Here is a 27,991-nt window from a genome sequence, read left to right as displayed (position 1 = left end):
TGTTTCTGTCGACCAAGAATTAACACTACAAGACAATGCAAATTGAATCTGTTATCAATCTTATTCAGCTACTATTTATTTTTTTTTTCCATCGTCTTTTTTATCTAATCAAGGATTTCTATGTCGACCATTAGTGCTACGATACAAAACTGAATAAATTCTCTTTACTAAACATCAATTATATGATTACAATCTATATATAATGGTGTCATTATGTAACGACCCGGATTTTTCCAATTATTTTATACATGTGAGATTAATATTTACATAAATTAAACATTACCAACATGATAAGCAATCCAAATTGTTGAGTCTTGTGTTTTTGAAAAGAGTTTTACACAACGTTTGACCGTCTAATTTGACCGATGATATCACGAACTATATAACATACGATAATTATACGATTGTGTACATATACATATTTATACATATTTAACATGATCTAAGGATGGTTTAACATATCATTGTGTACTAATAACAATGAGTTATAAGTATACTTTGAGACTACTAACTTAAGTTTTCAAAACGGTAACTATATGTAACGTTCTTGGACATATATACCTATTACCTATAATGCTTATATAAGTATCGTATAAATACGTATTTAATCACTTTTAAAGGGCTTAAATACATAAAACAATATAAGTATATTCACAAAAGATAGTTATATTTGGATTCTCGTTCCGTTTCCTCAAGATTTCTACACGTATACCTAGGGTATATGTACCCGTATTGTACGCAGCTTCTAGATGTATTTGCTATTGATAAATACCAATTATTAGACCTCAATTATCTGCTCATATCAGCCTTTGTTAGTCAATAACATGTGGGATCAAGTGTTAACATCTAGGAAGACTTATGAGCTAGAAATCAAAACATAAAATCCTTATATATACATGCATATATCACGCCTACATACACATACATACACTTTAATATCAACTTTCTTTCAAGCTAGATTATCTTCTAAACTCTCTTATCTTCAACCTTCAAGTGTTCTTCAAGGTCTTCATAAGTTTCTAGCTTCATAATCAAGGTAAAACTATGTTTAAACTTTGATTCAATTCATGTAAGTTAATTATCTTAAATCAAGATATAAACTTACTTACAACCTTTGTTTCTTTTCATGATTTCACTTCTTAATCTTCCAAGTCATCAAGAACAAGTTCATATCTTATTTATTCAGTAACTTTCTTCATCATACTTGAGGTATAACCTTGGTTCATCATCTAGTTCAATTCATATATAACTATCTTACTACGAATATATAACAACAAGAACATAGTTTGAATGATTACAAACTTGTTTGAAACTAAATAGATCCTTCTAACTTGACTTTTAAAACACTTCAAGACCTGTAATATATCATAATTATATGCTAACTTAACAAGATACAACTTGATTTTACAAAGAACACCTTAAAACTGAATCTAAGTCGTCGGAGTGCAATCGGGGGCTGTTTTGGGTTGGATAATTAAAAACCATCTTAAACTTTGAATTGAAAGTTTATATTCTGGAAAAATGATATTTCTTATGAATATGTTAACATATAAAAATCTCATGGTGTAACTCAAAGTGTAAGTATTTTTATAAAAATGATCATCTAGATGTTGTTTTTACAACGGAAATGATCACTTTCATATGATTCACCCAAGTTTGACCTATAACCTGTGATTTCGAATGCAAACCAAGGTATTTATAGTTCATATTCATAAATAATGGCTTGATCTAAGGAAGTGGCAAGTTGAACCAATAAAAACGGAGTTGTATTGAAGAAACTACGGCTAAAACAAAATCGGGTATCCGAAAATAGTTTAGCTACGAAAATATTTTGAGTAAAACTAAACTAATCATATATTTGCTAATTAATATGATATTTTATATATATTTACTCATGATTTGATTTTATATATTTCAGGACCACCCGTAAATAACACGTGAAGATTAACTATAAGACCTCATGATTGTACATAACACGTCATTTGACAATACGGTACTTTGGGTTACGATTTTAAATCATAAGACACCATGTACATAATATGCCATTTAACACACGGTACCATGGGTTAATATTAATTCTGATCAATACGAATACGATGGGGTCTTTATTTTATTAAGCAACTAATTGTGGACCACTAACATCGGATTGCTAACTACGGACTAATAGATATTAAAAGTATTATAAGTATATATGTAACGATTATTTGAAAAGAAAACATGTTGATATATTATATATGGTTAGGTTCGTGATATCTATCGGAGACCAGGTCGTGTTATATATCTTCAAGACAAAAGTGAGTATATAGTCCCATTTTTAAACTCTAAATATTTCGGGATGAGAATACATGCATTTTATGATTTACATTATGGACACAAGTGATTAAAAATATATTCTACGTTGAGTTGTACCACTGGCATACTTCTCTGTAGCTTGGTAACTACTATTTACATGCGGTATTGTAAACGCGAATCCTGTTGATAGATCTATCGGGCCTGACAACCCCAACCGGACTGGACGACCAGTATTCAATGGTTGCACAGTACTTCGTTTTGGTGACTACACTTGGTACGGTGTAGTGAAATTTCATAATAAAGGGAATATGCGACGTTGATTAAATGTTAAGTATGGTTATCAAGTGCTCAACCACTTAGAATATTTTTATTAAAACGTTTAAGTATATGAAATCTTGTGGTCTATATTTTTAATGCTGCTAGCATTAAACCTATATCTCACCAACTTTATGTTGACATTTTAAGCATGTTTATTCTCAGGTGATAAATAAAAGCTTCCGCTGCATTATGCCGAATTTAAGCAAGATTTGGAGTATGCATATTTGTGTCAAAAATAAAACTGCATTTCGGAAGATTAGTAATGTGAAATATGTTGGAAATCGTATTGTTGTTATCAAATGTAAAGTTTGTAAGACTAAGATTATCGCTAAATGATAATCATTATTATGTTGTTTAAATCCTTTGGTTGTAATAAAGGTTATGGTTTGTATTATAAAAACGAATGCAGATTTTGAAAAATGTCGCATATAGAGGTCAATACCTCGCAATGAAATCATATGTTATTGTATTCATCCTTATGGATTGGGACGGGTCGTCACACATTAACTGTAATTGAAGGATTGAAAACCAAAAAACAGAAAACCCGTTTTTTTAACCTCTGTTCGTGACTCATATAACCAAGAACTCAAATTCAAATCAAATTTCAAAATATAAAAATGCAGTTAGGTTAGGAATTAATTAGTCAATCTTTCTGCAAAGTTTCAAAACCCAAATCCTTATATCGAGTTCGAATTGTCGAGTCAAACTTTAGTTTCAAAAAAGTCAAAGTTTTGTTCATCAAGAAATTAGAAATCGTTGTAATGTTTCTTTTAAAATTAATGATCCAAAAACTTTCTAGTGATGATTTTAAACATGTTTCATTTTATAATTATATTATAAAACGTCCTAGAAATCGAAGTTCAATTTTTTTTTTCTTTTGTGTTACGAACAGCAGACAAGTTTTTTTTTATTTTTATATTTTTTTTTCAATTCATCAAAGATACATGTTTCTATGATAGATAATAAAGCCTAACACTATTTAGTAAACTTATTGTGAGATGAGTGTGATTCTTGGTCGAATACATTTTGGGGAAGAAGGAGAGGCAAAGGGAATTATACAGACATAGTTTAAATAATTTTCGATTGTGGCTTATAACAGAAAGACAGAAGTGGTCGAGTGGTGTGGAGTGTTTCGGGTTTAGCAAGTGGTCACGGGTTCGAGCCTCATTTGGGGCATCTCTTTTTTTAGAAAAATATTTACAAGGGTATACACTTCTATTTTAATTTCTATTATTATTATTATTATTATTATTATTATTATTATTATTATTATTATTATTATTATTATTATATTATTGTTGTTATTACAATTATTATTGTTATTGTTATGTTAATATTAATATTATGATTGTTATTATTATCATTTTAGTTATTATTATGTAATATCACTAAGTATTAATAGTATTATTATTATCATGGATAGAAGTATGATTATTATTATTATTATTATGAATATGATTATTATTATTATTATTATTATTATTATTATTATTATTATTATTATTATTATTATTATTATTATTATTATTATTATTATCATTGTTATTACGAAAATAACACAAACTATTATTATTATCATTAGAATTAGTATTAATATCTTTTTATAAATAATAGAAGTGTTAATATTGACATAAGTAATATTATTATCACGAATATTATTATTATGTAAATACTAAAATCAGTATCATGACTATCATTAATAGAAAAATCAATATTGTTACAAGTATTATTAGTAATGTCACTATTATTATTATTATTATTATTATTATTATTATTATGATTCTTATTATAATTATTATTATAATTAATGTTATTATTAATATTATCATTATAATCAAATACAACTTTTAAATTACTATATTATTAAGTATATAAAAATATACTCATAAGTAATATTACATATAAGTATGAATATATTATATTAACAATTTTTTATATAAATATTCATATAAAACAAATTAGGTATTTTTAATATATATATATATATATATATATATATATATATATATAACTATATAAATAATAATCATTTTCAAATATATATACAGATTAAATAAAATATATATATATATATATATATATATATATATATATATATATATATATATATATATATATATATATATATATATATATATATATATATATATATATATATAAAGTTATAATATATGAAATTGTTCGATTATGATTATATGTATTAATGAATACACAAATGATATAGGTTCGTGAATCCGAGGCCAACCCTACACTTGATCAATGTCGTCATATGTATTTTTACTACAGAATACAGTATAGTGAGTTTCATTTACTCCCTTTTTATATATATTTTTTGGACTGAGAATACATGCGCTGCTTTTTTAAATGCTTTACGAAATAGACACAAGTGATCGAAACTACATTCTATGGTTGGATTATCGAACCGAATATGCCTCTTTTTAGCTTGGTAGCCTAAGAATTGGTGCTTATTATAATTGCCACCAATTGACGCGAATCCTAAAGATAGATCTATGGGCACTAACAAGCCCCAGTCAGGGAATTTGAACTGCTTTAGTACTTCAATTTATCATGTCCGATGTGAGTCCCGGAATGATGGGGATATTCTATATGCATCCTGTTAAGGTCGGTTACCAGGTGTTCACCATATGAATGAATTTTAATTCGCGAGTTACGCGTGACAATATATGAGATCTTGTGGTCTATTAAAATGATGAAAATGAATGTTTATGATAAACTAATGAACTCACCAACCTTTTGGTTGACTTTTGAAAGCATGTTTATTCTCAGGTATTAAAGAAATCTTTCGCTGTGCATTTGCTCATTTTAGAGATATTACTTGGAGTCATTCATGACATATTTCAAAAGACGTTGCATTCGAGTCGTTAAGTTCATCAAGATTATTATTAAGTCAATTATAGTTGGATGTATTATAAAATGGTATGCATGCTGTCAACTTTCGATGTAAAGAAAGTTCGTCTTTTAAAAACGAATGCAATATTTGTAAAATGTATCATATAGAGGTCAAGTACCCCGCAATGTAACCAAATGTAATGTATTCGTCCAGGTGGATTAGGACGGGTCATTAGACCAATAGCGGGAAACCCGCACTTATTTTTCAAAATTCAGAAAATCTGACAAAATCGGATAACATGCCTAGTGTAAAAACTAGCATTATATTTTCAAAAACATAAAATATTTTCATAAGGTCCTGATTTCCGTAGGATCAAATTTTTCGGATACTTGGCTCTAATCTCCCAAAAATGTGTGCGTGTGTTCTCATTGTGTATATAGCGTGAGTGTGATAACAATAAAGGTGTGTTATACTAAAAGCGTATGTTTCATATAGCGTGTGTTGCATTTCATAAAAACGTTTGTGTTTCGTGTGCTTCGCGTGATTTGTGTGATGTGCGGAATTTAAATTGTGTTAGTATGTTTGATATTGTTCTACTTTATAAGAAAGATTTGCTTGAGGACAAGCAAGATTTAAGTGTGGGGTGTTTGATATTGCTCAATTTCATCATATATATCTATCACAATATCATAATAAATGCTCTTGAATCAAGGATAGTTAAGGAGGTTTCTACAAGTAATACACAAAGGTATGTAAATTGTATCGGAAAGTGGTTTATAAAGAGTTTTGGTGAATTATGACCATTCTATAAGTTGTGATATCATCATAGTTGATCCCGATACAAGTTAGGGTCAGATTAGCGCTCTAAAATGATAAAGCAAGGCTTTAGATATGTTGGGCTCCTTCCAAAATGATTGGGACTCCGTCCAGTATAAGGGAGTTTATCAAAAATCGAGACAGTAACCAGCAATTCATCTAGACGCTGTCCAAGTAAGTGGGACGTCGTCCAGATCTTCACACTTGGACGCCGTCCAATTTCCAGGACGTCGTTCAGCTCTTCACACTTGGACGCCGTCCAATATCCAGGACGCCGTCCAATAGTAGGTTTTAGCCTACTTTTGACTTTTGACCTACTTTAACCACTTTAAAAGTGAAAGATTGAGATACCAGTTGGGATATACGATCAGATCAGTTCCAGAGACGAATTTAGGAGCATTTTTGGAGAACTCCAAGCTCTTTGAAGAGGTCTAACATTCCAAGAATCAAGATTCAATACCTTCTCCATTCAAGATTCATTCTTCTAGTAGGTTGATTTCTTGTTCTCAACAATGAATTCTACTTATCATTTATTGCTGTTTTGTTTGTTAAAATGATTGTTGACTAATTCCATAATGTTTGTATAGATTAATAACCAAAGTATTGGATGTAAACTTATTGACTGTATGTATTATGTGTGATAGTTTTAAGCTTGAATCAAGAACATGCTTATTAAAGTTAAAATCATTTGTATCTAGTTAATTATTATGTTGTTGATAAAGAGAACTCTTGTTGATTTATCATATTGATTTACAATCAACTTGTCTTAGATTGATTGTTTACTAAACTGGACCAATGGGGTAAATTAGATTCAAATGATTAGACGATATAGGAATGAATTGTATGCAACGAACGTTTGTACAATTGTTGATAACTATGAACATAGAAGTCAAGTTTCAAGCCTTAGAACTAGCTAAGTTATCCGATTACAAATACAAGAACTATAGTGAAAAGGGAACCCTTGATCTTGTAATTGTGTTTGCATATTTACTAAAGAGAACTCTTGGTGAATCTAATAGGTAACTTACACACATAATCATTCAATCGGGCCTTAATATCAAAACTTACATCCAATACCAAGGGTAAAAGATCTAGATGAACATTTCGTCTCTTTGATCTAAATCAAACTATCTTACTTGCTTTATTTACAATTGTTTAAAACCAAAAATACCAAAAACATTTCTTTTACTTATAAACTAGAACTTGTCTTGATTAGCCCATCGTTAAAGGGCAAAACCAAATTATCTTGTACCTTTAGTTTCATTTACTTAGTTAATCATAATATAGTTTCTAATTATAGTTTGACTCATACAACTGTCTTTGGAACGATACACGAACTAAACCATATTCTATACTACTACACGATCGGGTACACTGTCCGTAGTTGTGTAATAGTTCTAATAACCGGTATTTTCTTAATATAAATTATATACCTGATTCTGCACATCAGAGTTCCTTAATTGGTGCGGCTTGAGAAGCTTTGCGGCGTTGATGCTTTGTTTCTGTATTGTTGTGGTAGTGGTCAGAAATCTCCCGATCATCTTCGCCATTTGTGTGTTGTATTGTTTAGTGTAGCCGACACTTGGTTATACATTTAGTCTACTTTGTTTTCTAGTTTAAATGTGTTTTTTTACCTTATTGGTGAGTCCGTTTGTGTAGGTTAGTTTCTTTGGCTAGATCCACCATAATTTGGTTGTTGTGTAGTAATATCAAATTTCTTTTACATGAATGTTGTTGACTGTTTCTTAAGTCGATCATCAATTTAACACAACAATCGACGAAGGATTGTCAAATTTAGGATTAAAATTTTACTATCCGAAGGTAATTATATTTAGAAAATATTTCAATGATTGTTTATCTTTAAAAAATTATAAATTCTAGAATTATATTGAGTTCTATAGTTAAATTTAATAGTTTTCTAAACAATTTGAAGAGTAGTTTGTAAAAAAAGTTCACAAACTAGCAGTGTCACGGACCCTACTAGGTCTCAAGTTGAATCACCCATGACAAAGAGCAAAACCAATTAAGCTAATGTATATTTGTAAAATGTTTTAGGATTTTTTCTGCCGGGTTATCCAGAGAGCGAGTAATTATATACACCATTTCATAGGCTACACCTTAGAGACCTTATCTTTAAAAAACTATATATTAATATAATAACATTTTATATTGTACATTAACGATTGTCAAATCTGTTGTTTTTATTTAATTAAAAAATTAGTGGGTTTGCATAAATTTTTGAAGTTTAACAATTGTCAAATCTGTTGTTTATTTAATTAAATTTTTGTTTAGGATTCGTATTAAACGTATGTGTATAACTCAAGATATGAATTTTTGAAGTTTATATAAATTAAATATATAAAATAATAATTATAGCAGATATGACTTCAAAATTCGTGACTGATTCTGACTAATTTGATAAGTTCATCATGTCGGCATTGATTTTGCGACTCAAATATATAAAATGTGTTAAAACGGACGTACGGATTAAAAGATATGATTTTTACAAGTTTTAATATATATATATATATATATATATATATATATATATATATATATATATATATATATATATATATATATATATATATATAATCCGAATTTTTCAGATTTTTGCATGGGGTTCCATGCCTGATGTGTAAGTTTATGTTGTAGGGTTCGTTCGTACGGTTCTAAAGACGTGAATTACGTGTCGAACGGAGTTATAGATTATTTTATATGAATTTTTCTATAAATCGATTAAATGTAGAAATAAAACTATTACTTTTGGTAAAAGAAATATATAATAATATTTAATAGTGTTGGATAACACTTATGATATAAAAAATAATTATTAGTAAGTAAAATCCAAATGATATTATATGAATAAATAAAGTATATAAATTAAATTCGCAATTTATTTCGAAATGAATAAATACTTATCTTTAATAATGATTAAACATTTATAATATGAATTAATTATTTTGTAATGATGTTGTAAATTAATTTTTATTTAATTAATTAAATACTTATAATAAAAGTTAAATTAATAATAATTACTTAATTAAAACTTACGATAAGAATTAATTTAAATTCTTATAACATGATTTAATTAACAGAACACTTTTGATATAACAATTAAAATGAAGGAACTTATGTTATACTCAATATTTCATAATTAATTCAATATACTTATATTATAACTAATGTTTCATTATTAATTAAATACTTATATTTTATATAATTATATCATTTAAACTTATTATTGAATTCATTTAATGTAAGTAAACTCATAATGTAACTTATATTATATCATATACTATTATAAAAAGTAGTAACGAAACTAATGATACATAAAATATTAACGTTGATTTAGGTTGACTGGAGTTGACTTTTAGTTTACGTTTCGGTTGACTTTTTCATTTGACTTTTTCATTTGACTTTCATTTGACTTAAGTTGACTTTCTAAATAAGGAAACCTTCTAAATAAGGGAACTTTCCAGAAATAGAGACTTTCTAAAAATAGAAACTTTTCTAAAATAGAAACTTACTAAAAATAGAAAGTACGCGTAGTACATATTCAAATCTTTTGTCACTTAATTCTAAAGACACTTCAAGCATTAGGACTATTGTACATTGACTTTACCTAAGTTAGATATATCCTGACCTATTTTTATAATTAGGTTGAAGTAAAGATCATCTCTGATCTCTGTTATTCTTATATCTGTGAATTATCTACAATGCATTCTAAGATGAGTTATAGTCCCATTTTTCTACTATTTTAAATTCTTTTTGAGATGAGAATAATGCTTTTTATCTTTAATTCTTATAATTGTGAGTTGAACAAAAATATATCTTAGCTTGGTAACTTATAACTACGGGCTCTGTACCATAGGCGCGAATCCTATTGATAGATCTATCGGGCTTGACCGCCCCATTCCTTCCTAATCGCGCTAGTTTTTAAGGAAATGTTTAGTACTTCGTAGAAGATACACCCGTTCAGTGTATGGTTTATAAAAGGATAGATAAACCGAGTTAAGTTGGGTTGTCAGGTGCTCACGAAATGAATGTAATAATATTTTTAAGACGTTTCTCAACATTAAAAATCTTGTGGTCTAATTATATTCAAATTGTTATGCTAAACCTATATCTCACCAACATTTTTACGTTGACAGTTTACTCGCATGTTTTATTCTCGGGTGATGATTGATTATTTGCTTCCGATGGCTGAAGAGTTTGCATACTGTGTCGCAGATTTTTATTTAAACTTTTTAACAATATTGCATTCAGTTTTTCATATAATTTATCATTATGGTTGTTGGTTGACGTTTTGAGTCAACATTTATTACATTTGGGTTGTCCTTAAAACTTGCAAATGTTTGGATTTCCTTCTTGGGTAATCCCTTTTCAATAAATGAATGCAATGTTTGTTTAAAATATTCATATAGAGTTATAGCTCAAGGGTATGGGACCAAGTAAACGTTGGTTGTCAGGAGGTTCTCTGACAGGACGTTTCATCAATAGTCTACCGTTGTACTATTTTTCGCTCATTCGTGCTCCGCCTTGTGTGATTAAAAAATTAGAGAGTGTGAGAAGATCTTTTTTTTGGTGGGTCGGGTTCGCGTTCCAAAATTTCTTGGGTCAAATGGAAAAACGTCCTTAATACCTATGGGAATGGGGGTTAAATATTGGGTCTTTAAAAAGTAAAAACATTGCTCTCTTGAGAAAGTCGTGTTGGAGGTTTAAAACCGACACCAATGCACTTTGGGTTAACGTTATTCGGAGTATTCATTGTCCTTATGGTGGCCTAATGTTGGAGGGTGGTTCTAACCACGCTTCAACGCTTCAACATTAGGGACTTGGCATAATATAATCTTAACAGGAACATCTTTGGAAGATATTCAAGTGCCCTTCAGGAGCTCTTTCGTTATATCAATCGGTGACGGTGGTTAACCTCGTTTTAGCATGAATATTGGATTGGAAACGACAAGCTATGTAATAAATTCTCGCGCCTTTACAGACTCGAAATGGACAAAGATGCAAATATTAAGGATATTATCTCACTCTTTAATAACGCTACTATTTTTATGCTGGAATTGGGCCCGTGAGCCCAATGGTGGGACTACAGACGAGCTAAACTCTATTATCTATTTAGTTGCTGCGTACAGGTTTAAATTCAACAATTCATATACTTGGTCGTGGACTTTTCCTTCGGATGGAATACTTATTGTCAAGAAATTGTCTTCATTAATTGATGAATAGCTTATTGGGCAAGCTTATGCGATGCATAAGTGTATTCGAAACCTTCTTGTTCCAAAAAAGCTCGAGATTTTTACTTGGCGAGCCATTAATAAACGTTTGTCGGTGAGACTCGAACTAGATAAAAGGGGTATCGATTTACACTCGGTGTGTTGCCCGTTGTGTGATGGGGATGTGGAATCAATTGACCATATTCTGATATCGTGTAAGTTCGCTTTTGAGATTTGGGATCGAGTTTTCAAATGGTGAAATTTGTGTACCTTTTCATGTAACATAAGTGACCTCTTAAATGATAGCGGTCCTAATCATTTTTCGAGCTTTGGAAAAAAACTGTTGCAAGCAATTAAATTAATTTGTATGTATCAAATTTGGAATATCCGGAACGACAAGGTGTTTCAAGGTAAAACTTGTAGCACTCCGGTGGCACTAAATGAGATGTAAACCAAATCTTTTTATTGGATTGCGCATAGATCAAAAGGGAGAAAGTTAGAGTGGTAATCTTGGCTAAGTAAACCCTATATGTACTTAAGTATCTCGTGATCGTCCAGGTTCTTGTGGTTATCGTACGCAGGTTGCTGCCTTCGCAACCCTTAATGTTTGTACATGTCTAGGTCGTGTTTGGTTAGCTGCGATAGTTTTTTATATGTCCGTGTCGTTTGGGTGATTCATGTGTTGTAAGAATCCCTTTCTTCTATTATCTTGTATCGCTTCTAGGTTTTAATAATACTCCATCCGTTTCAAATCTATTGTCTTCAGAAAAAAAAACACACAGTTTAAGAAAAAGTATCTGACGTATGTATTTTTTTATTAACTTTTCAGTTTTACTCCATACTTTTTAACCATCTTTTTGTCTTACATGTATAAAGTAATGTATAAAGTAGGAGCACAAAAGAGATTTATCACATTATTTTTTTTTATTGATGGAAGTTGACAATTAGTTTGTGACATTCATAAAGTGAAGGCTGGATAATAGATATGAGACGGGGGGAGTATTTGCTTTTCAAAAAAAAAAAAAATATAGTGAGTATATTGAAAGAAATAAGTTATATAAATAAGCAAGATATTAAGGAGTATTATTGTACGGAGTATAGTTTAATCAATGAGTAACTCGGTCTCAAAAACAAATAGGGTATATACGGAGTATATATACAGCAACTATACATTTGTATATACGTCTATCTATCTATGCATATATATAAAATATATAGATATAGATATATAGATACAGAAAGTGTGTGAGAGGGAGAAGAAAGAGGAGGCAATGGGCTGTTTCTTTTGTTCAGGGGGAGATAAAGATTCAACACCCAAAATTAACAAAAAAAACAACCATCAATCATACCCATCTTCTGGTAATCTACTAATCCATTTTTTTCTAAATATTCTTAATTTTCTATAAATTAATTTGTTTACATTTCATATTTGCCAAATATATTCTATCAAAATTGGATCAATTTTTTGTTTCTCTTGGTTCTGAATCTTGCATGCCCTTAACCTGTTTGATGTAATTCCCTTACATATATTCTTGATTTTCATTTTGTAATGTTATGTTATATGAAAAAGTATTGATTTTGATGAATTTGACATTTTATGGTTTTTTTTTTTTTTTTTGTTTTTTTAAAGGTAAACTTACACACCCACCTAATACCGACACGAATATATACACCCCAAAATGTCCTAAACCGGACTCGAACCCTCAACCTCAAAGGGTGACCTCATACCGCCAAACCATTGGCTCTTTGGTGGTGAATTTGACATTTATTATCTACTTTTTGTTTGTAAATGCTATATTATGATTAGCATTGAGATGAATTTCAGTTATTTGTTTGTAATTTAGGTCATATTGTCCAATTTGTTGGACCTACTTATAATTAGGGAAAAATTAAGATTATTTGTCTTATTCACATTGTTGCTTTTTATTTTATTTTAAATTATGATTTTTATTGTGTTTATCTTTTAGTTTCACATCCACGTAGAGTTTATGCTGATTTATGTTGTATAATTAGTGATTGAAATGTTGTTTTATGTATGTTTTAGATAAGTCGAAATTGGCACCACCTAGAGAAGTAAAGAAAGATAATGTGCACGAAGCTAATCGAACATCATGTGCTAGTGAGCATAATGGTGAAAGTAATTTTCTAAACAAGCAAGAGAGTACCAAAAACAACGCACGAGCGTTCCGGTATGCGCAATTGGTAGCGGCCACCAATAATTTTAAGGCTGCTAATTTCTTGGGTGAAGGTGGATATGGCAAAGTGTATAAAGGGAAATTAGAAGACAATGATCAGGTTTGTAATTTTTTATTAACGAAGAAAATTATTATAAGAGACGACTAAATGTTATTAGTGAGCAATTGTATTGAAGTATGCGTCTTATTTACTTGCGTGCGTGCATGTCTTGGTTTCAGGTTGTTGCTATTAAGAAGTTGGATCCGAATGGGGGTCAAGGGCTTAGAGAATTCTTGATTGAAGTGTTGACATTAGGTGTTGCTGACCATCCGAATCTGGTGAAGTTGATCGGTTATTGTGCTGAAGAAGAGCAAAGGATATTAGTTTATGAATACATGCCGTTAGGTTCTTTGGAGGACCATTTGCACGGTATGCTTTATAATCACTAATTAACAAAGTAAGTGATCACATTTGTTGATAACCAATATTCTCAATGCAACTCATTACCGGAATTTGCTGACGAAAGCCCTAAGGGCTGTCGTTAAGATGCATTTAAAACTTGTACATGACGGTTACGTGTGACTTTAATGTGACAATTATTGAATTGTACAAGCTTTTTATGCACCTTAACGACACCCCTTGGGGCTATTGTTAGCATTTTCCATTGGGAAAAACTTGTAAGCATATGAAACAACATATGAAGATTCTAGATTGTAAATTACTTCAAATGGATGTTTTTGTTAATATTAGTATCACGATCGAGTTGCATTTTTTGTGCCAGGTTTACGTCTCAATAAAAAACGGCTTGACTGGAATGTAAGGATGAAGATAGCAGCTGGTGCAGCTAGAGGACTAGCCTATTTGCATGACCAAATGAACCCACCTGTTATATATAGGGACTTAAAATGCTCCAATATTTTACTAGACGAAGACTATCATGCCAAGCTGTCAGATTTTGGGTTGGCCAAAGTGGGCCCACAGGGTGACAATACACATGTATCGACACGAGTCATGGGAACCTATGGCTACTGTGCTCCCGACTATGCAATGACTGGTCAACTTACTTTCAAATCTGATATCTATAGCTTCGGTGTTGTACTTCTCGAGCTCATTTCAGGGAGAAAAGCAATCGATAATTCAAAGCCTGCAACAGAGCAAAATCTTGTTTCTTGGGTATGTTTTTGACAATACACATTTGCTTAAGCGTTAAACTAGACATTTTTTTACCCGCCCATTTTGCGGGAATATAACAAACTGACCATTTATTTCAGGCACGACCCTTATTCAAAGATCGGAAGAAATTTTCTCAGATGGCGGACCCCGTCCTTGAGGGTGAGTACCCGGTGAGAGGGCTATATCAAGCTCTAGCCATTGCTGCAATGTGTCTTCAAGAACAGCCGAAAATGAGACCACGTGTGGCGGATATCGTTACGGCTCTGGACTATCTTGCTCTCCAAAACTATGATCCCTTAATTCACCCTGTCCAAACTCCTTGGAGGGGTTCTCTTAGATGAAGATGGAGATTTAATATTTAGTAGTTTTGCATACCAGGTGTTATGCTAGTTTTCAAATGCTACTTTTGTTAGGTACATAATACACAAGGATAAATTTCTCAGTTTGTGTTTCTGCGGCTTCTTTTTTGTGTAAATGAGAACCATTGCGGCGCATATAGAAATTTTTGTAGGAATACTTGGAGATTTAGAACGGGAGTTTTGCAAAATGAGAGTTTTTTTTCTTTCTGCTCGGCATATTTCTTTCGGTGTTAACAAATGAGTTTTTAGTGAATAAGATACAAAAAGCCAGTTTCGAGAAATGGGTTGCCTCAAATTTTGAATTTTTTTTTTCAAGAAATTTTGTTTCTGTGCGTGTTCGTGGTCCATTTGACAAAGTTTTGACCTGCTGGCAAAGGATATCACCAGTTTTGTTCATTTCTTTTCTTTTCGATCATTACAAAACTCGTAAACAGAGTTGTAATGTGCAGAGTCAAACCAGTTCTTTAAATTAAAAATGACATGGTTCAACACATAAGAGTAGTTATATCAATGCAACTTCCAAATAATTTGAAATTATCAATCAATTTCTTTGTTGGTCCCATGAAACTCTGTTTTGATTGCCAAATTTAGGTAAAAAAAAATCAGGGTCTTGTCGCTCGGGGGTTTTGTCGCTCGGGGGTTTTGTCGCTCGGGGGTTCGTCACCCAGGGGTTTTACTTACTCGTGGATACCCAATGTGTTATAGCTGAGAACCCAAAAAAAAAAATATTGCAATCATATATTGGATATATTGGCTTGTGTCTTCAGAGTTTACTCCTAAAATAGTGTTCATTAATTATTAACTACTAAAGTTTATTCCATTATGGCTTTAATCTTCTGTTGGTGTTGGTGGTTTTGAAAGAACTAGAAAATTATATTTATATTAAAAGTATCTATAATCATAGGTACAAGTACAATACCAAGTTATAACTTTTTCCTGTTTGCTCGAAATTTACACCAAACTAGCACGCATGAGAGTAACAAAGACGATAAAAAGTTGGAGATGATCGGTTTGTTGTGTGATTTGTTTCGTAGTATTGTTGATGAGTATGCACATAATCTTGAAAACATTTGAATCTTGTGCAGTCAGGTTTGTTCAAGACTGTTTACATTGCTTTTTGTCCCTATGTTCAATCAAAATACATAATGAGTGTGTACAATAATAGTGAGTTTACACCTCAATAACCTCATTTTGTCTACAATGACCAACCCATAAGTACATGATTCCTTCCTTACTAGAAGGCAAAACTCTACAACAATCCTTTCTTGGTGCCTGCAAAACATAAAAATCAAGCCAATTACCAAATGCTTATTACAAAAGGGTTGTAGCATCTTAAATTTGCTTAAACTATCCAAAATCTTTAGAAAAATGAACTTTTTAAAAGGGTTAGACTAAAAAACACTGAAACCAGCTCAAAGTTTTCAAAACTTCAATATAGTCTCAAACTTTTTAACATTATGTGCAAGATTTATAATTGTTATAGGACCAGAGGCGAATCTAAGTAGAGACCCATTGGTCAAGGAACACCGCTAGTTTAAAAAAATTTAGTAGAAAAATCTCTTTAATTTGTATAGGACACCACTAAATTTAAATGTATTTCAGATCTATAATTTTTCTTTTAAATTGTATAGTGCACCACTAAATTATACTACTCGGATGCCGTATAATTTTTCAATTTATAATTTTTTTTGAAGGTAAACTATCATTAAAATAGCATTAGAATATAATTAGTACTGAGAAAAAATTCAGGACCCAATTGAATTATAATCCTAGAATCGCCACGGAATAGGACACACGTACCCGTTGCCAACGATCAGGATCTTCTTGTTTCAATACGACAACAGTGTGGATCTTTTCGGGAGATTCAGTCTTCCACGAGCAACGGGGATGACGTTCCTTATGAACAGTATAAATCCCAATAATCTGCTTTCTAACATTGTCATACCGAGTCGAATTTACATAGAACACAAAAGGCTTTTGACAAGGATGGCCTGAAACGGGCCGTGTATTAAATGCATATGCAGTAAAATCAAGAACTTTGTACCAATTGATAAACGTTCGACTGGGAGTTTCGAGCTCTCGTGGAGAAAGTATTCCCCTCATGATTTGGACTGTGAATCCCCATGACACCAAGATTGACCATTTTCGTTTCTTGTCGTAGCAGATTGATTGTTGTACGAGACTTGCTGAATCATATTCTGCAGAATGTAGTAAGTGTTTTAGGGACTCGACCCGTTTCATTCCTGGGAATATCGGGTCGACTACATCGAAGTGGTGAAGTGAAACCAATGGAGTTACTGGATGTCCTGATAGTAAACCCAAAAGGTTTCCATATACATCATTCTGCATTCGAAAAATAATCTTTAGCACTAATTACTTTTTGAGATGATTATTTTGACATACTTATTTTCGGGTCGATTTGGGTTAAGCTAGTTGTTAAAAGATTGAGTTAAAAGTCATTCACAGTGTACATTAAACGTATAAAACCTTTGAATAGTCTTATGCAAAAAACTTGAAGTTTAACGCGCTGAATGCTGAACGATTCAGTAGTATTCAGTGTTGAATCATTCAAACATAACCAAAACTTACTTGATGAAAACCTGGTTCTCTAGTGAGTGGGACATTAAGTTCAGCCATACAAGCCTGCATCCTATCATCACTTCCATATAAACCAGGGTACCTTTTTATACACCTATCTTGCATCTTAGCCAACTCTTTAACCAAAGGATAACTAATAGCGAACCCACCACCACCATACGCCATCGAATATGAAAAAAAGATGTTTTGAAAATGGCTTTCAGATGAACTCCCTATATAATAAAACTGATTATGATCATATTTGTTCAATACTCTCACAATATTCTCCACAACAAAAACTGTGTCATCATCTCCCATTACAAACCAACGAACATTCGTTAACCCTAATTTCAGTGCCTCCGATACTATCCTAGATAAACGAATAGCGGATTTATGCCCTTGGCGATTCGTGTACGGGAATTGTGATGTTTCTTGTGAAATGTGGATTTCGGGTAGGCTTTCGTTTGGTTTGATTTTTACATGTTTGTCCAACCAAACCGTTCCACGTGTCTCTCCCGGTCTCCACCATAGTTTTATGTATTCTTTTCTTGTGTCCCATAATTTGGATGATGCAGCAATGCAAAATGCAATGTGTTTGAGCTCGGTTTTAAGGTGGTCGGTTTGTAAGAGTTTAGTTACGTTGGTGGTGTTGCCGGTGGTGTTGAGATTCGAAAGATGGCAGTTGATTTTGGTAGTGAAGTGTGGAGTGTAAATGAGGAGTTTGGAAGAGTATAAAAGGTAGACAAGGAGAAGGAAAAAGAAGATTGAAGGGAGGGATGATCGGAGGGTGGTTGTGACGGTGGAAGACGGGCGGTGTTGGGCGGGAGAGGAGGTCATTATGGTGGTGATGGATGGTGGTTTTGACAGGATGCTGAAAGTGACAAGGTGGTAGTTGCATGGTGTTGCATTAGACCTGGTTTTTTGGGTCCAAAGATGTTTGGATGGAAATAATTGCTTTGTTTTGAGTGATGTTAGGATCTTGACAAAAACCAAGAATAAGTCAGTATGACCCATATTATACTGAATATGTTTGACCCATTATAAATTGATCAGTTTTGGCCTAGGTTTGTTCCTACATTATTTGAAAACTTTCCAACTTATTGGAAAATGATCTTTTATTTATACTACAAATATCTTCCTATTAATTACTCCATTATCTTAATGCCATGAATTGTTGATATGCATCATGTATTAGTTCTCCATCCACTTAGTTTTACGATGTGTCAATATCTTAATTAATAATAGTTAGAACCATTCAACGAAACTAAAAGAGTTACCGTTACGATTAGTCGATTACTACTACATTTTATCAAACACAGCCCAAGTAAAAGAGGTACATTTACTACGCGTTTAATGTTGAGTTTTGTCAATGATAAACAGGGGCAGATCTAGAACAATTTGCCACTAGTAGAACAAAAAAAAAAAATTCATGACCAACTTAGCAACATGATAAAAACATTTATTTATTTGTTTTAACAAAAAAAAAAAAGCTTTTGAAGGTATTTAAATTCTCTTTTTTATATTTATTTGTTTCTATAATAATAAGGTTTATATAATTTAGCATGGAATGGTGTTATAACTTGTTAGAAGACTATGAGAACATACATACTAAGAGTAATAAAACAAACAAGAAAGAAAATTTGAAAAGTGCACCCCCATCATCTCCATCTCACCTGTAAGTCTGTAACTAATTTTTGCTTTTTCTTGAAAAAACTCCATTAAAATGGCAACCCAACATCTACAACTTATTTCAAAACACAAGTTAAAAAAAAAAAGAGAAAATTGCGCGGATAGTCCCTGTGGTTTGTAGCACCCATCGTGGATAGACAAAGTTGGTGATTTGAGTGTGGATGGTCCTTGTGACTTAAAAGTGGAGCAAGGATAGCCAGTTCACTAACACAGTTAATCTTTTCCGTTAAAACTGAATCATGTGCCAATCATGTGAGGGTATTTTCGTCATTTAAGAAGGAGTGTGTTTCATATCCTTATCATTCTTCATCTCTTTCATGCTTTTTCCAGATCTGAAATCTAATTAACATATCTATATCTTCATTGTTGATAATATAAAAACAACTCAAAATTCAAACTGACAAACCCAATTATAAATTGGGGATGATTCTCACACACACTTTTTTTATCCTCACACACCAATTGAGTATTATTAGAAGAGTAAAAGGTTGAAATAGGTGTGTGAGGATCAAAAAAGTGTGTGTGAGAATCATCCCCCATTATAAATACATAATTACTTTGAGCATGGATAAAACATACTCAATTATAACTGTTATAAAATATCTAGATTGGATGTTAATTTTATTATTATTATATTTCTTGCATAGTAATATTTTATACTATAAATAGACATGTATGGTAGCCATTTAATGTGTACCATTTCTCTTGAAATATCAATATCAATATTTCTTCTCTCTTTCTTCTCTCTTTTTTTTCTCTCTTTGTTCTTATAACCATTAAAGGTAGTTATAAGCCTACTGAATTATAACACGTTATCAGCACGAAGAGCTTAGTGTAATCAAAGGATATCTCAAACGATCACGAGTCACTAATCAAGGTATGAAATTATTAATAATTTTCAGACTCGGACATATCAAATTTTGGACTACTAACATTTTGAACTACTAATTTTTATTAAGTTCTTAGTGCATTTGTATTGTTCTTATTATATGGTTGGCTCTGCCACCTAAATTATATATGGTCGACACTGTCGCCTAACTATCATTTATGTTTACTAACTTTTATTAACTTCACTAACATTTATATTTATGTTATTTAAGTTATATATGGTCGGTTATACCACCTGAATTATATTTATGTAATCTAACTTTTACTAACTTCACTAACATTTATATTTATGTTATTTAAGTTATATATGGTCGGTTATACCACCTGAATTATATTTCTGTAATCTAACTTTTACTAACTTCACTAACATTTATATTTATGTTATTTAAGTTATATATGGTCGGTTATACCACCTGAATTATATTTTCTGTAATCTAACTCTTATTAACTTCACTAACACATTTATATTTATGTTAATAAGACCTCATGATTGTACGCAACACGTCATTTGACAACACGGTACTTTATGTACGCACACGTCATTTGACAACACGGTACCATGGGTCGAGATTAATTCCGATCAATACGAATACGACGGGGTCTTTATATGTTATCTAACATTTATGATTACTTATGCAATTAATCATTATTTATTTCATGCATACTAATGTTTATTCTTAAATTTATAATTTTAAAAGTTAAAATAAAAAAGTAGCTTGTATTTTTATTAAAAGTAAATCTTAAAAGTTAAAATAAGAAAAAGTAGTTTGTACTTTTATTAAAAGTAAATCTTAAAAGTTAAAATACAAAAAGTAGTTTGTATTTTTATTAAAAGTAAATCTTAAAAGTTAAAATAAGAAAAAGTAGTTTGTATTTTTATTAAAAGTATATCTTAAAAGTTAAAGTAAGAAGAAAAAAAAGGGGATGGTAAAATGGAATAGTTTTTTTTGTCAAAAATGAAGTATTGAAAATAAAGTGGTCTCCTTCTATAACTAAAAAAAATATATATATACTTTTATCAAATGAATTTTTTTTGTGGCCGACAATTTCAAACACGAGTCCGTGTTTAGTTTATCAAGAATATCTCTTGCTTTGGTGAAAGGTCACGATCACGATATCAGGTGTTGTGAAAGAATTAAAAAATTGGTCAAGTGGCCTTTTAAAAACTAGAAAAAAAAATTTAAACAAAAAGTTTTTTTTATATATTTATAATTTACGGGTAACGTAAAAAAAAGGAAGTTTTTTAAAAAAAAAAAAAAAAACAAAGAAAGTGTTTAAATGAGTTTTACAGAAAGGGGGAAAGCAAAGTAAAAAAAAAACTTTTTTTCCAAACAAAGGTAAATGAAAGTAGGACTTAATACAAGAAAAAAGTAAACATCTCCTAGACGTGATAAAATCTATCAATGATAAGTATTAGACTTGATGAGCTAAATGTGACAAAAATGTTTCAACATGTCTTATGTTAATTTTCTAAAATAAGTTATTATTATTCCGAGTTTAACACATATACATATGTTAATTAAAAATAACCTTTTTGTTCTTATGTAGTGTTGGGTTGCAATTTTGGTTGTATGCCATAATTCCATCCAGTAGAGTGACAATAGAAAACTTTTGATGATAATCAATAAAAAACTTTTTTCCAAACTTGTCAAATGTTTTGTTAAAAACGTGACCGTTGAAAAAAGGAGGTTGAATAATAAAACTTAAAAAACAAATTATTTTTTTTAAGAGTGTGCATCAAAATGGCCCGTTTAATAATGTGAGTAAAAATATAGTCAAATTGTTTCAATGAACAAGGGTTCAATTGGATGTCTCTTAAAAAAAAAATCCGCGGGTACGGGTGATGGATCCAATGGATCCGCATCCACGACCCGCGGGTGCTATCCCTAATTGTGACAAGTACAAATCAACTAAAAGTCTAAAAAATAAATGCTCTTATAGGGACCAAATGTTCACAATAATTGCCTAAGCTAGATATGAAACAAATAGTTCATAAAAAAAAAAAAAAAAAAGGTCGTTGTGCGTTTTCGGGATGATAGCCGAAATACACTTACAAAAGTAGGTCAGCCGTCAATTCTTTATGGCCATATCAACGTAGATCAATAAAATCATTTATGGTTTTGATAAAAGATTAATTAAAAATTAATTTTTTTTTTTTGGTCTTGGATTCTCGGTAACAAAAGCAAAGGTTGTTTTTGGTTGCCACAACAAACAAGACAGAGGTTGTTGACTTTTGTTGTTAAACATGACACAAGTGAACAATAACAATAGATTATTGTTTTTGAAAAGAATAATGATGCGTTAATTTTATTGTATAAAATAAAATTAAAGAAAATGGTTTTCATTGATGACTATGAACAAACGCAAACAAAGTGTTTGTGGTATTTGGTGATTAAAAAAAAAGTGCATCTAAAGCTTCTACTGAAAATAATATGCATCTAAAGCTTCTACTGAAAATTAATGTGCAAGGTACAACGTATAACTATATGGTCAAATTCATTTGAGCCTTCGGAGTCACAAGTATATGATGTATATATATATATATATTACTCAATTAACAAAATAGTAAATCTAAATTAATTCATATGAATAGTAAAACGAAATTAATTAATTTACTATTCACATAAAAAAGCGCATATGATAAAAAGCGCATCGCATATGATAAGCGCATATGATAAAAAGCGAATATGATGAAAAGCACAACGCATATGATGAAAATCGCATATGATTAAAAGCGCATATGGTGAAAAACACAGCGCATATGATTAAAAGCGTATATGGTGAAAAGGATATATGATAAAAAAAAAAAAAACACATATGGTGATTTATAAAAAAAAAAAAAAAAAAAAAAAAAAAAAAACACATATGGTGATTAATGGAAAGCACATATGGTGATTAATGAAAAGTATATTGTGAAAAAGAATCACAAATGTTTCTTGAAAGAATTCAAGGTAAGATATATGAACCAATTCATCCATCATGTGAACCATTTTGATATTTCATGGTTCTAATAGACGCATCTAGCGGATGGTCTCATATTTGTATGTTATCAAGCCGTAATATGGCATTTGCAAAGTTTCTTGCACAAATTATTAAATTGAGAACACATTATTCTGATTACACCATTAAAAGGATGAGACTTGATAATGCTGGTGAGTTAACATCTCAAGCATTTAATGATCATTATATATCTACAGGGATTGTTGTTGAACATCCAGTTGCTCATGTGCATACACAAAATTGGTTTAGCTGAATCAATAGATAAACGCTTACAGCTAATAACTAGACAATTGATAATGAGTACAAAATTATATATCTATGTGGACATGTAAATTTACATGCTGCGACATTAATTCGCATTATACCATGTGGAAGTCGTAAATATTTTCACTTAATACTTGATTTTGGCCAAGAGCCAAATATTTTCTACCTTAAAACATTGGTTGTGCAGTGTATGTTCCAATTGTATCACCACAACACAATAAAATGGTTCTTCAAAGAAAGATGATAATATATTTTGGATATAAAACATCTTCAATCATAAGATATATTGAACCCATGATGGGTGATGTTTTTACAGCACGTTTTGCTGATTGTCATTTTAATAAAACATTGTTCCCTAGATTAGGGGGAGAAATAAAAATAAAAAATAAAATGATGCTTCATGATGTGAACATCAATTAAGGTATATTGAACTCGCACAAAAGAATGTGAAACGAAAGTTCAAAAATAATGCATATGCAAGAACTTGCAAATTAATTACTTTATGCATTTACAGATATAAAAAAAAAGTGACTAAATCATATATACCAGCGATAAATGCTCCAGCTCGAACTGAAATTCCAAAAGCTGGCAATAATGTCACTGTTGAGTCTTTACCACGCATCAAACGTGGAAGATCAATTGGTTCCGAAGATAAAAATCCTCGAAAAAGAAAATCAGCTGATAATGAGGTAAAAGAAAGTGTTCAAGAAGAACCACAAATCAATATTCCTTCTGCAGAGGATATTGATAAATGTAAATACATAAATTGCGATAAATTATGCAATATTATGGAACCGAAATAAAATGAAAAATCTTGATGAGATATTTTCATATAATGTTACAATGACATCATGAATAAAGATGATGATCTGGAACGAAAATCTATCATTGAATATACAAAATGGACATGATTGAGCTCAATGGAAAGGAGCAATACGAGCTGAATTAGAATCGCTCGATAAAAGAAAAGTTTTCGGATCAATCGTTATCACTTTTAAAGATGTGAAACGTATGGGATACAAATGAATTTTTATCCGAAAAGAAATGTGCAAATGAAGTTACAAGGCAAAACTAGACTTGTAACTCAAGATTTCTCACAAAGACCATAAATGAATTAGGAGGAAAACTTATCCTCCTGTAATGGATACAATTACTTATTAGATACTTAATCAACCTGGTAGTTATTTAAATGCATCTCATACATGTTGTTACTACTTACTTATCTGTATGGATCACTTAATAGTGATATATATTAATATACCTAAAGGGTTAAGGTATCATAAGCATCTAATGTAAAACCTAAGGGAATATATTCCATTAAATCACAAAGATTTCTTAATGTGTTTATACAAACGGGACGTATGTGGTATAACCTATTAAATGACTACTTGATAAGAAAAAGGGTATACATATAAACTTATTTTGCACGTATGTTTTATAAAAACAATGTTCGGATATGTGATCGTAGTTGTTTATGTCAATGTTCTTAACATCATATGAACAAATAAAGAGATCTATGAAATCATTCAACTTCTAAAGAATTATTTTGAAATAAAAAATCTTGAAAAAACCAAGTATTGCCTTGGATTGCAAATTGAGCATATGCCTAATGGTCTACTTGTACATCAAACAACTTATACTGAAAAGATTTTAAAACATTTTTTTTAAAGATAAAGCCAATTGGTTGTTAGATCACTCAATATTGACACTGATCCATTTCATCCCCGTGAAGATCATGAAGATATTAACGGATCAGAAGTTCCATATATTAGTGCAATTGGGACTGTTATGTATCTTACAAATTGTACAAGACCTGACATTTTTTTGCAGTTAATTTGTTGACAAGGTTCAACTCAGCCCTTACAAAAAGACATTGGAATGGGATAAACACATATTTTGATACCCTTGAGAAACTGCTAATTTAAAATTATTTTATTCTAACGTTTCAAAACAAGATTTGGTTGATTATGTATATGCAGGTCATTCATCAAATCCTCATAAAGATAAATCTCAAACTCGATATGTATTCCTAAATGGAGGTACCACAAAAATCATGGCGTTCTTAAAACAAACACTTGTTGCAACATAATCAGATCATGACGAAGTGATTGCATTATATGAAACTACTCGAAAATGTGTTTGGTTGAGATCAATGACACAAATCATTATTGATTCTTGTGGACTAGAACGCTATAAAAGACTAACAACTATCTTCACCAACAACTATATATGAAGATAATGCAGCTTGCATAATACAAATGAAAGAAGAGTATCAAAAGTGACTGAACAAAATATAAATACTGACGAGGCGCCAAAGCCATAGACAGTCTTAACGGTCATAAGTTTGATGGAAAAGAATGGTATGTTGGTAAGGCTCAGAAAAGACTACAAGGGAATATGAATTGAAACAAGGGTTTGAGCAAACCATGAAGGAGATTGTAGACAAATCACAGGGGCTAAACTTCTACATAAAAGATTTAGATGATACAGTTTCAGATGAAAACCTCAGATTCTTCTCATATACTCAAGATCTCGTAAAAGACAACCAGATTAAAATGAGATACGTTCAATCAACAACTCTGCTGATCTTTATACCAAAGCACTGCCAACTGCTATTTTCAGAACACACGTTCATAATATTGGCATGAGGCATGTTCAGAAGATGTAACAACTCAGGCGTTGCCTACTTGAGGGGGAGTCAACTCTATGCTGCACTCTTTTTCCCTTAGCTAAAGTTTTATCCCAATAGGTTTTCTTTAGCAAGATTTTTAACGAGGCAGTACTAGTTATTCTCTAATAAAATTGTCATCCAAGGGGGAGTGTTATAAAATATCTAAATTGGATGTTAATTTTATTATTATTATATTTCTTGCATAGTAATATTTTATACTATAAATAGACATGTATGGTAGCCATTTAAGGTGTACCATTTCTCTTGAAATATCAATATCAATATTTCTTCTCTCTTTCTTCTCTCTTTTTTTTCTCTCTTTGTTAGCCTACTGAATTATAACAATAACAACCATATTCGTACGGATAACAATATAAATTAATTACTCTAATTCATAATAATTACAAATATTAGAATCTTAAAATCTTCAATTCCTTTTTTGATTTCAAATCCATCAATAACTCATCATCATCATCAAGAATCAAAACAGTGCTCAATAGTTACACTAAAGTCTGGAAATTTAGCAAGCCTATGCCTAAATATGGTTGACTAGTAAGGTTCAATCTTTTATAGATCACAAAAGCCCAAGATAAATAAAATTATTTAAATTGAAATATTCAATCACATATGATCAACAATAATTTACATTTTGCTCATCAACAATAAAATTACATTTTGCTTATTGCTTATTGCTTATTGCGTATCATCATTCAAAGGAATATAATAATTTTATAAACTTTAGAATTAATTTTAATGGATTTTAATCTAGATTATTAAAGCAAACAGAAAACTTAACATAAATATATACGATTTAAATAAAAATATTACTGTTTTAGCTATGACTGCACCCCATCCTTCATCAAAAGCTTTCTTCATAACTTTATAATTAGTCCCGGGTGGACCCGACCCGATTGCAAATGGGTTAGGCATATGCAGCCCATTAACATTTACACTCAAATCAGGCTCTTGTTGTTTAGTATCTGAAGCATAGATCTTCAAATTATTGAATCTTGCTCCACCGTTCCAACGACGGTGAGTCGCCGGGAAAGATACACTGGCGGTGTTTAATCCGGTGAGATGATTTAAACCCATTGAAGAAGCCATAATACCCACAAAGAAAAATTGAACCTTGAAAATTAAAATGTGATTTTGTGATTGAAATTGGAGAAGAAAATTAATAGGGGAAGAGGATGAAAATGAATATATGAGTGGAAAATGATTCGATTAAATTTTGGAGGCTTTGAAGACCGGCAACACCCCGGACGGCAGTGTCTTCCATTTTGTTCGGTGAAATCTATATCAGTGTTTTTTATTCATTCAGGAACTCCACAGCCATAATATATGAACAAGAAAGTTTATGTATTTATATTTATATTATAAGTTTTTAAGTTTAGATTTAGAGTTTTAATATTCAAAGAGTGGTAGGTGAAGGGTACTAAGTTTTTTCTTATGGAAAACATGAAAGAGAGTTGAAGTATCTACTGACACACCCACTCCTCCTTAAATGACGAAAATACCCTCACATGCTTGGCACATGATTCAGTTTTAACGGAAAAAGTCAGCAGTGTTAGTTAACTGGGTTATCCTTGCTCCACTTTTAAGTCACAAGGACTATCCACACTCAAATCCACAACTATGTCTATCCAAGCTGGGTGGTACAAACTACAGGGACTATCCGCGCAATTTTCTC

General features: G+C 31.0%; 2 protein-coding genes across 2 annotated transcripts; one reads left to right on the top strand and one right to left on the bottom strand.

Moving 5' to 3' along the window:
* Positions 1-12,729: 12,729 nt before the first annotated feature.
* LOC139898985 (probable serine/threonine-protein kinase PBL5) lies at positions 12,730-15,383 on the top strand. The gene is made up of 5 exons (XM_071881799.1): positions 12,730-12,864; positions 13,550-13,800; positions 13,920-14,109; positions 14,462-14,853; positions 14,952-15,383. Exons 1-5 carry the CDS (start codon positions 12,777-12,779, stop codon positions 15,192-15,194), a joined length of 1,164 nt encoding a protein of 387 aa, XP_071737900.1. The 5' UTR covers positions 12,730-12,776; the 3' UTR covers positions 15,195-15,383.
* Positions 15,384-16,382: 999 nt separating this feature from the next.
* On the bottom strand, positions 16,383-27,405 carry LOC139902325 (uncharacterized). Its single transcript, XM_071884965.1, has 5 exons — positions 27,130-27,405; positions 20,179-20,244; positions 17,802-18,401; positions 17,013-17,555; positions 16,383-16,484 (listed from the first exon to the last, which is right to left on the bottom strand). Exons 1-5 carry the CDS (start codon positions 27,403-27,405, stop codon positions 16,383-16,385), a joined length of 1,587 nt encoding a protein of 528 aa, XP_071741066.1.
* Between the last annotated feature and the right edge of the window lie 586 nt (positions 27,406-27,991).

Source organism: Rutidosis leptorrhynchoides, chromosome 3 (genome assembly GCF_046630445.1).
Source record: "Rutidosis leptorrhynchoides isolate AG116_Rl617_1_P2 chromosome 3, CSIRO_AGI_Rlap_v1, whole genome shotgun sequence".
NCBI lineage: Eukaryota > Viridiplantae > Streptophyta > Magnoliopsida > Asterales > Asteraceae > Rutidosis > Rutidosis leptorrhynchoides.
Note: the sequence above shows the minus strand (reverse complement) of the source record. Positions and strands in the feature narration are given on the sequence as shown.

What these genes read in the sequence shown, in the direction of transcription:
- LOC139902325 (XM_071884965.1), bottom strand. Translation starts at nt 27,405, where the DNA reads ATGGCTTCTTCAATGGGTTTAAATCATCTCACCGGATTAAACACCGCC. An exon ending in ATATTGATATTTCAAGAGAA is followed by an intron (nt 18,402 to 20,178) that starts ATGGTACACATT and finishes CAAACCGACCAC; the next exon opens with CTTAAAACCGAGCTCAAACA. An exon ending in GAGAACCAGGTTTTCATCAA is followed by an intron (nt 17,556 to 17,801) that starts GTAAGTTTTGGT and finishes TTTCGAATGCAG; the next exon opens with AATGATGTATATGGAAACCT.
- LOC139898985 (XM_071881799.1), top strand. Translation starts at nt 12,777, where the DNA reads ATGGGCTGTTTCTTTTGTTCAGGGGGAGATAAAGATTCAACACCCAAA. An exon ending in AATTAGAAGACAATGATCAG is followed by an intron (nt 13,801 to 13,919) that starts GTTTGTAATTTT and finishes TCTTGGTTTCAG; the next exon opens with GTTGTTGCTATTAAGAAGTT. An exon ending in AGCAAAATCTTGTTTCTTGG is followed by an intron (nt 14,854 to 14,951) that starts GTATGTTTTTGA and finishes CATTTATTTCAG; the next exon opens with GCACGACCCTTATTCAAAGA.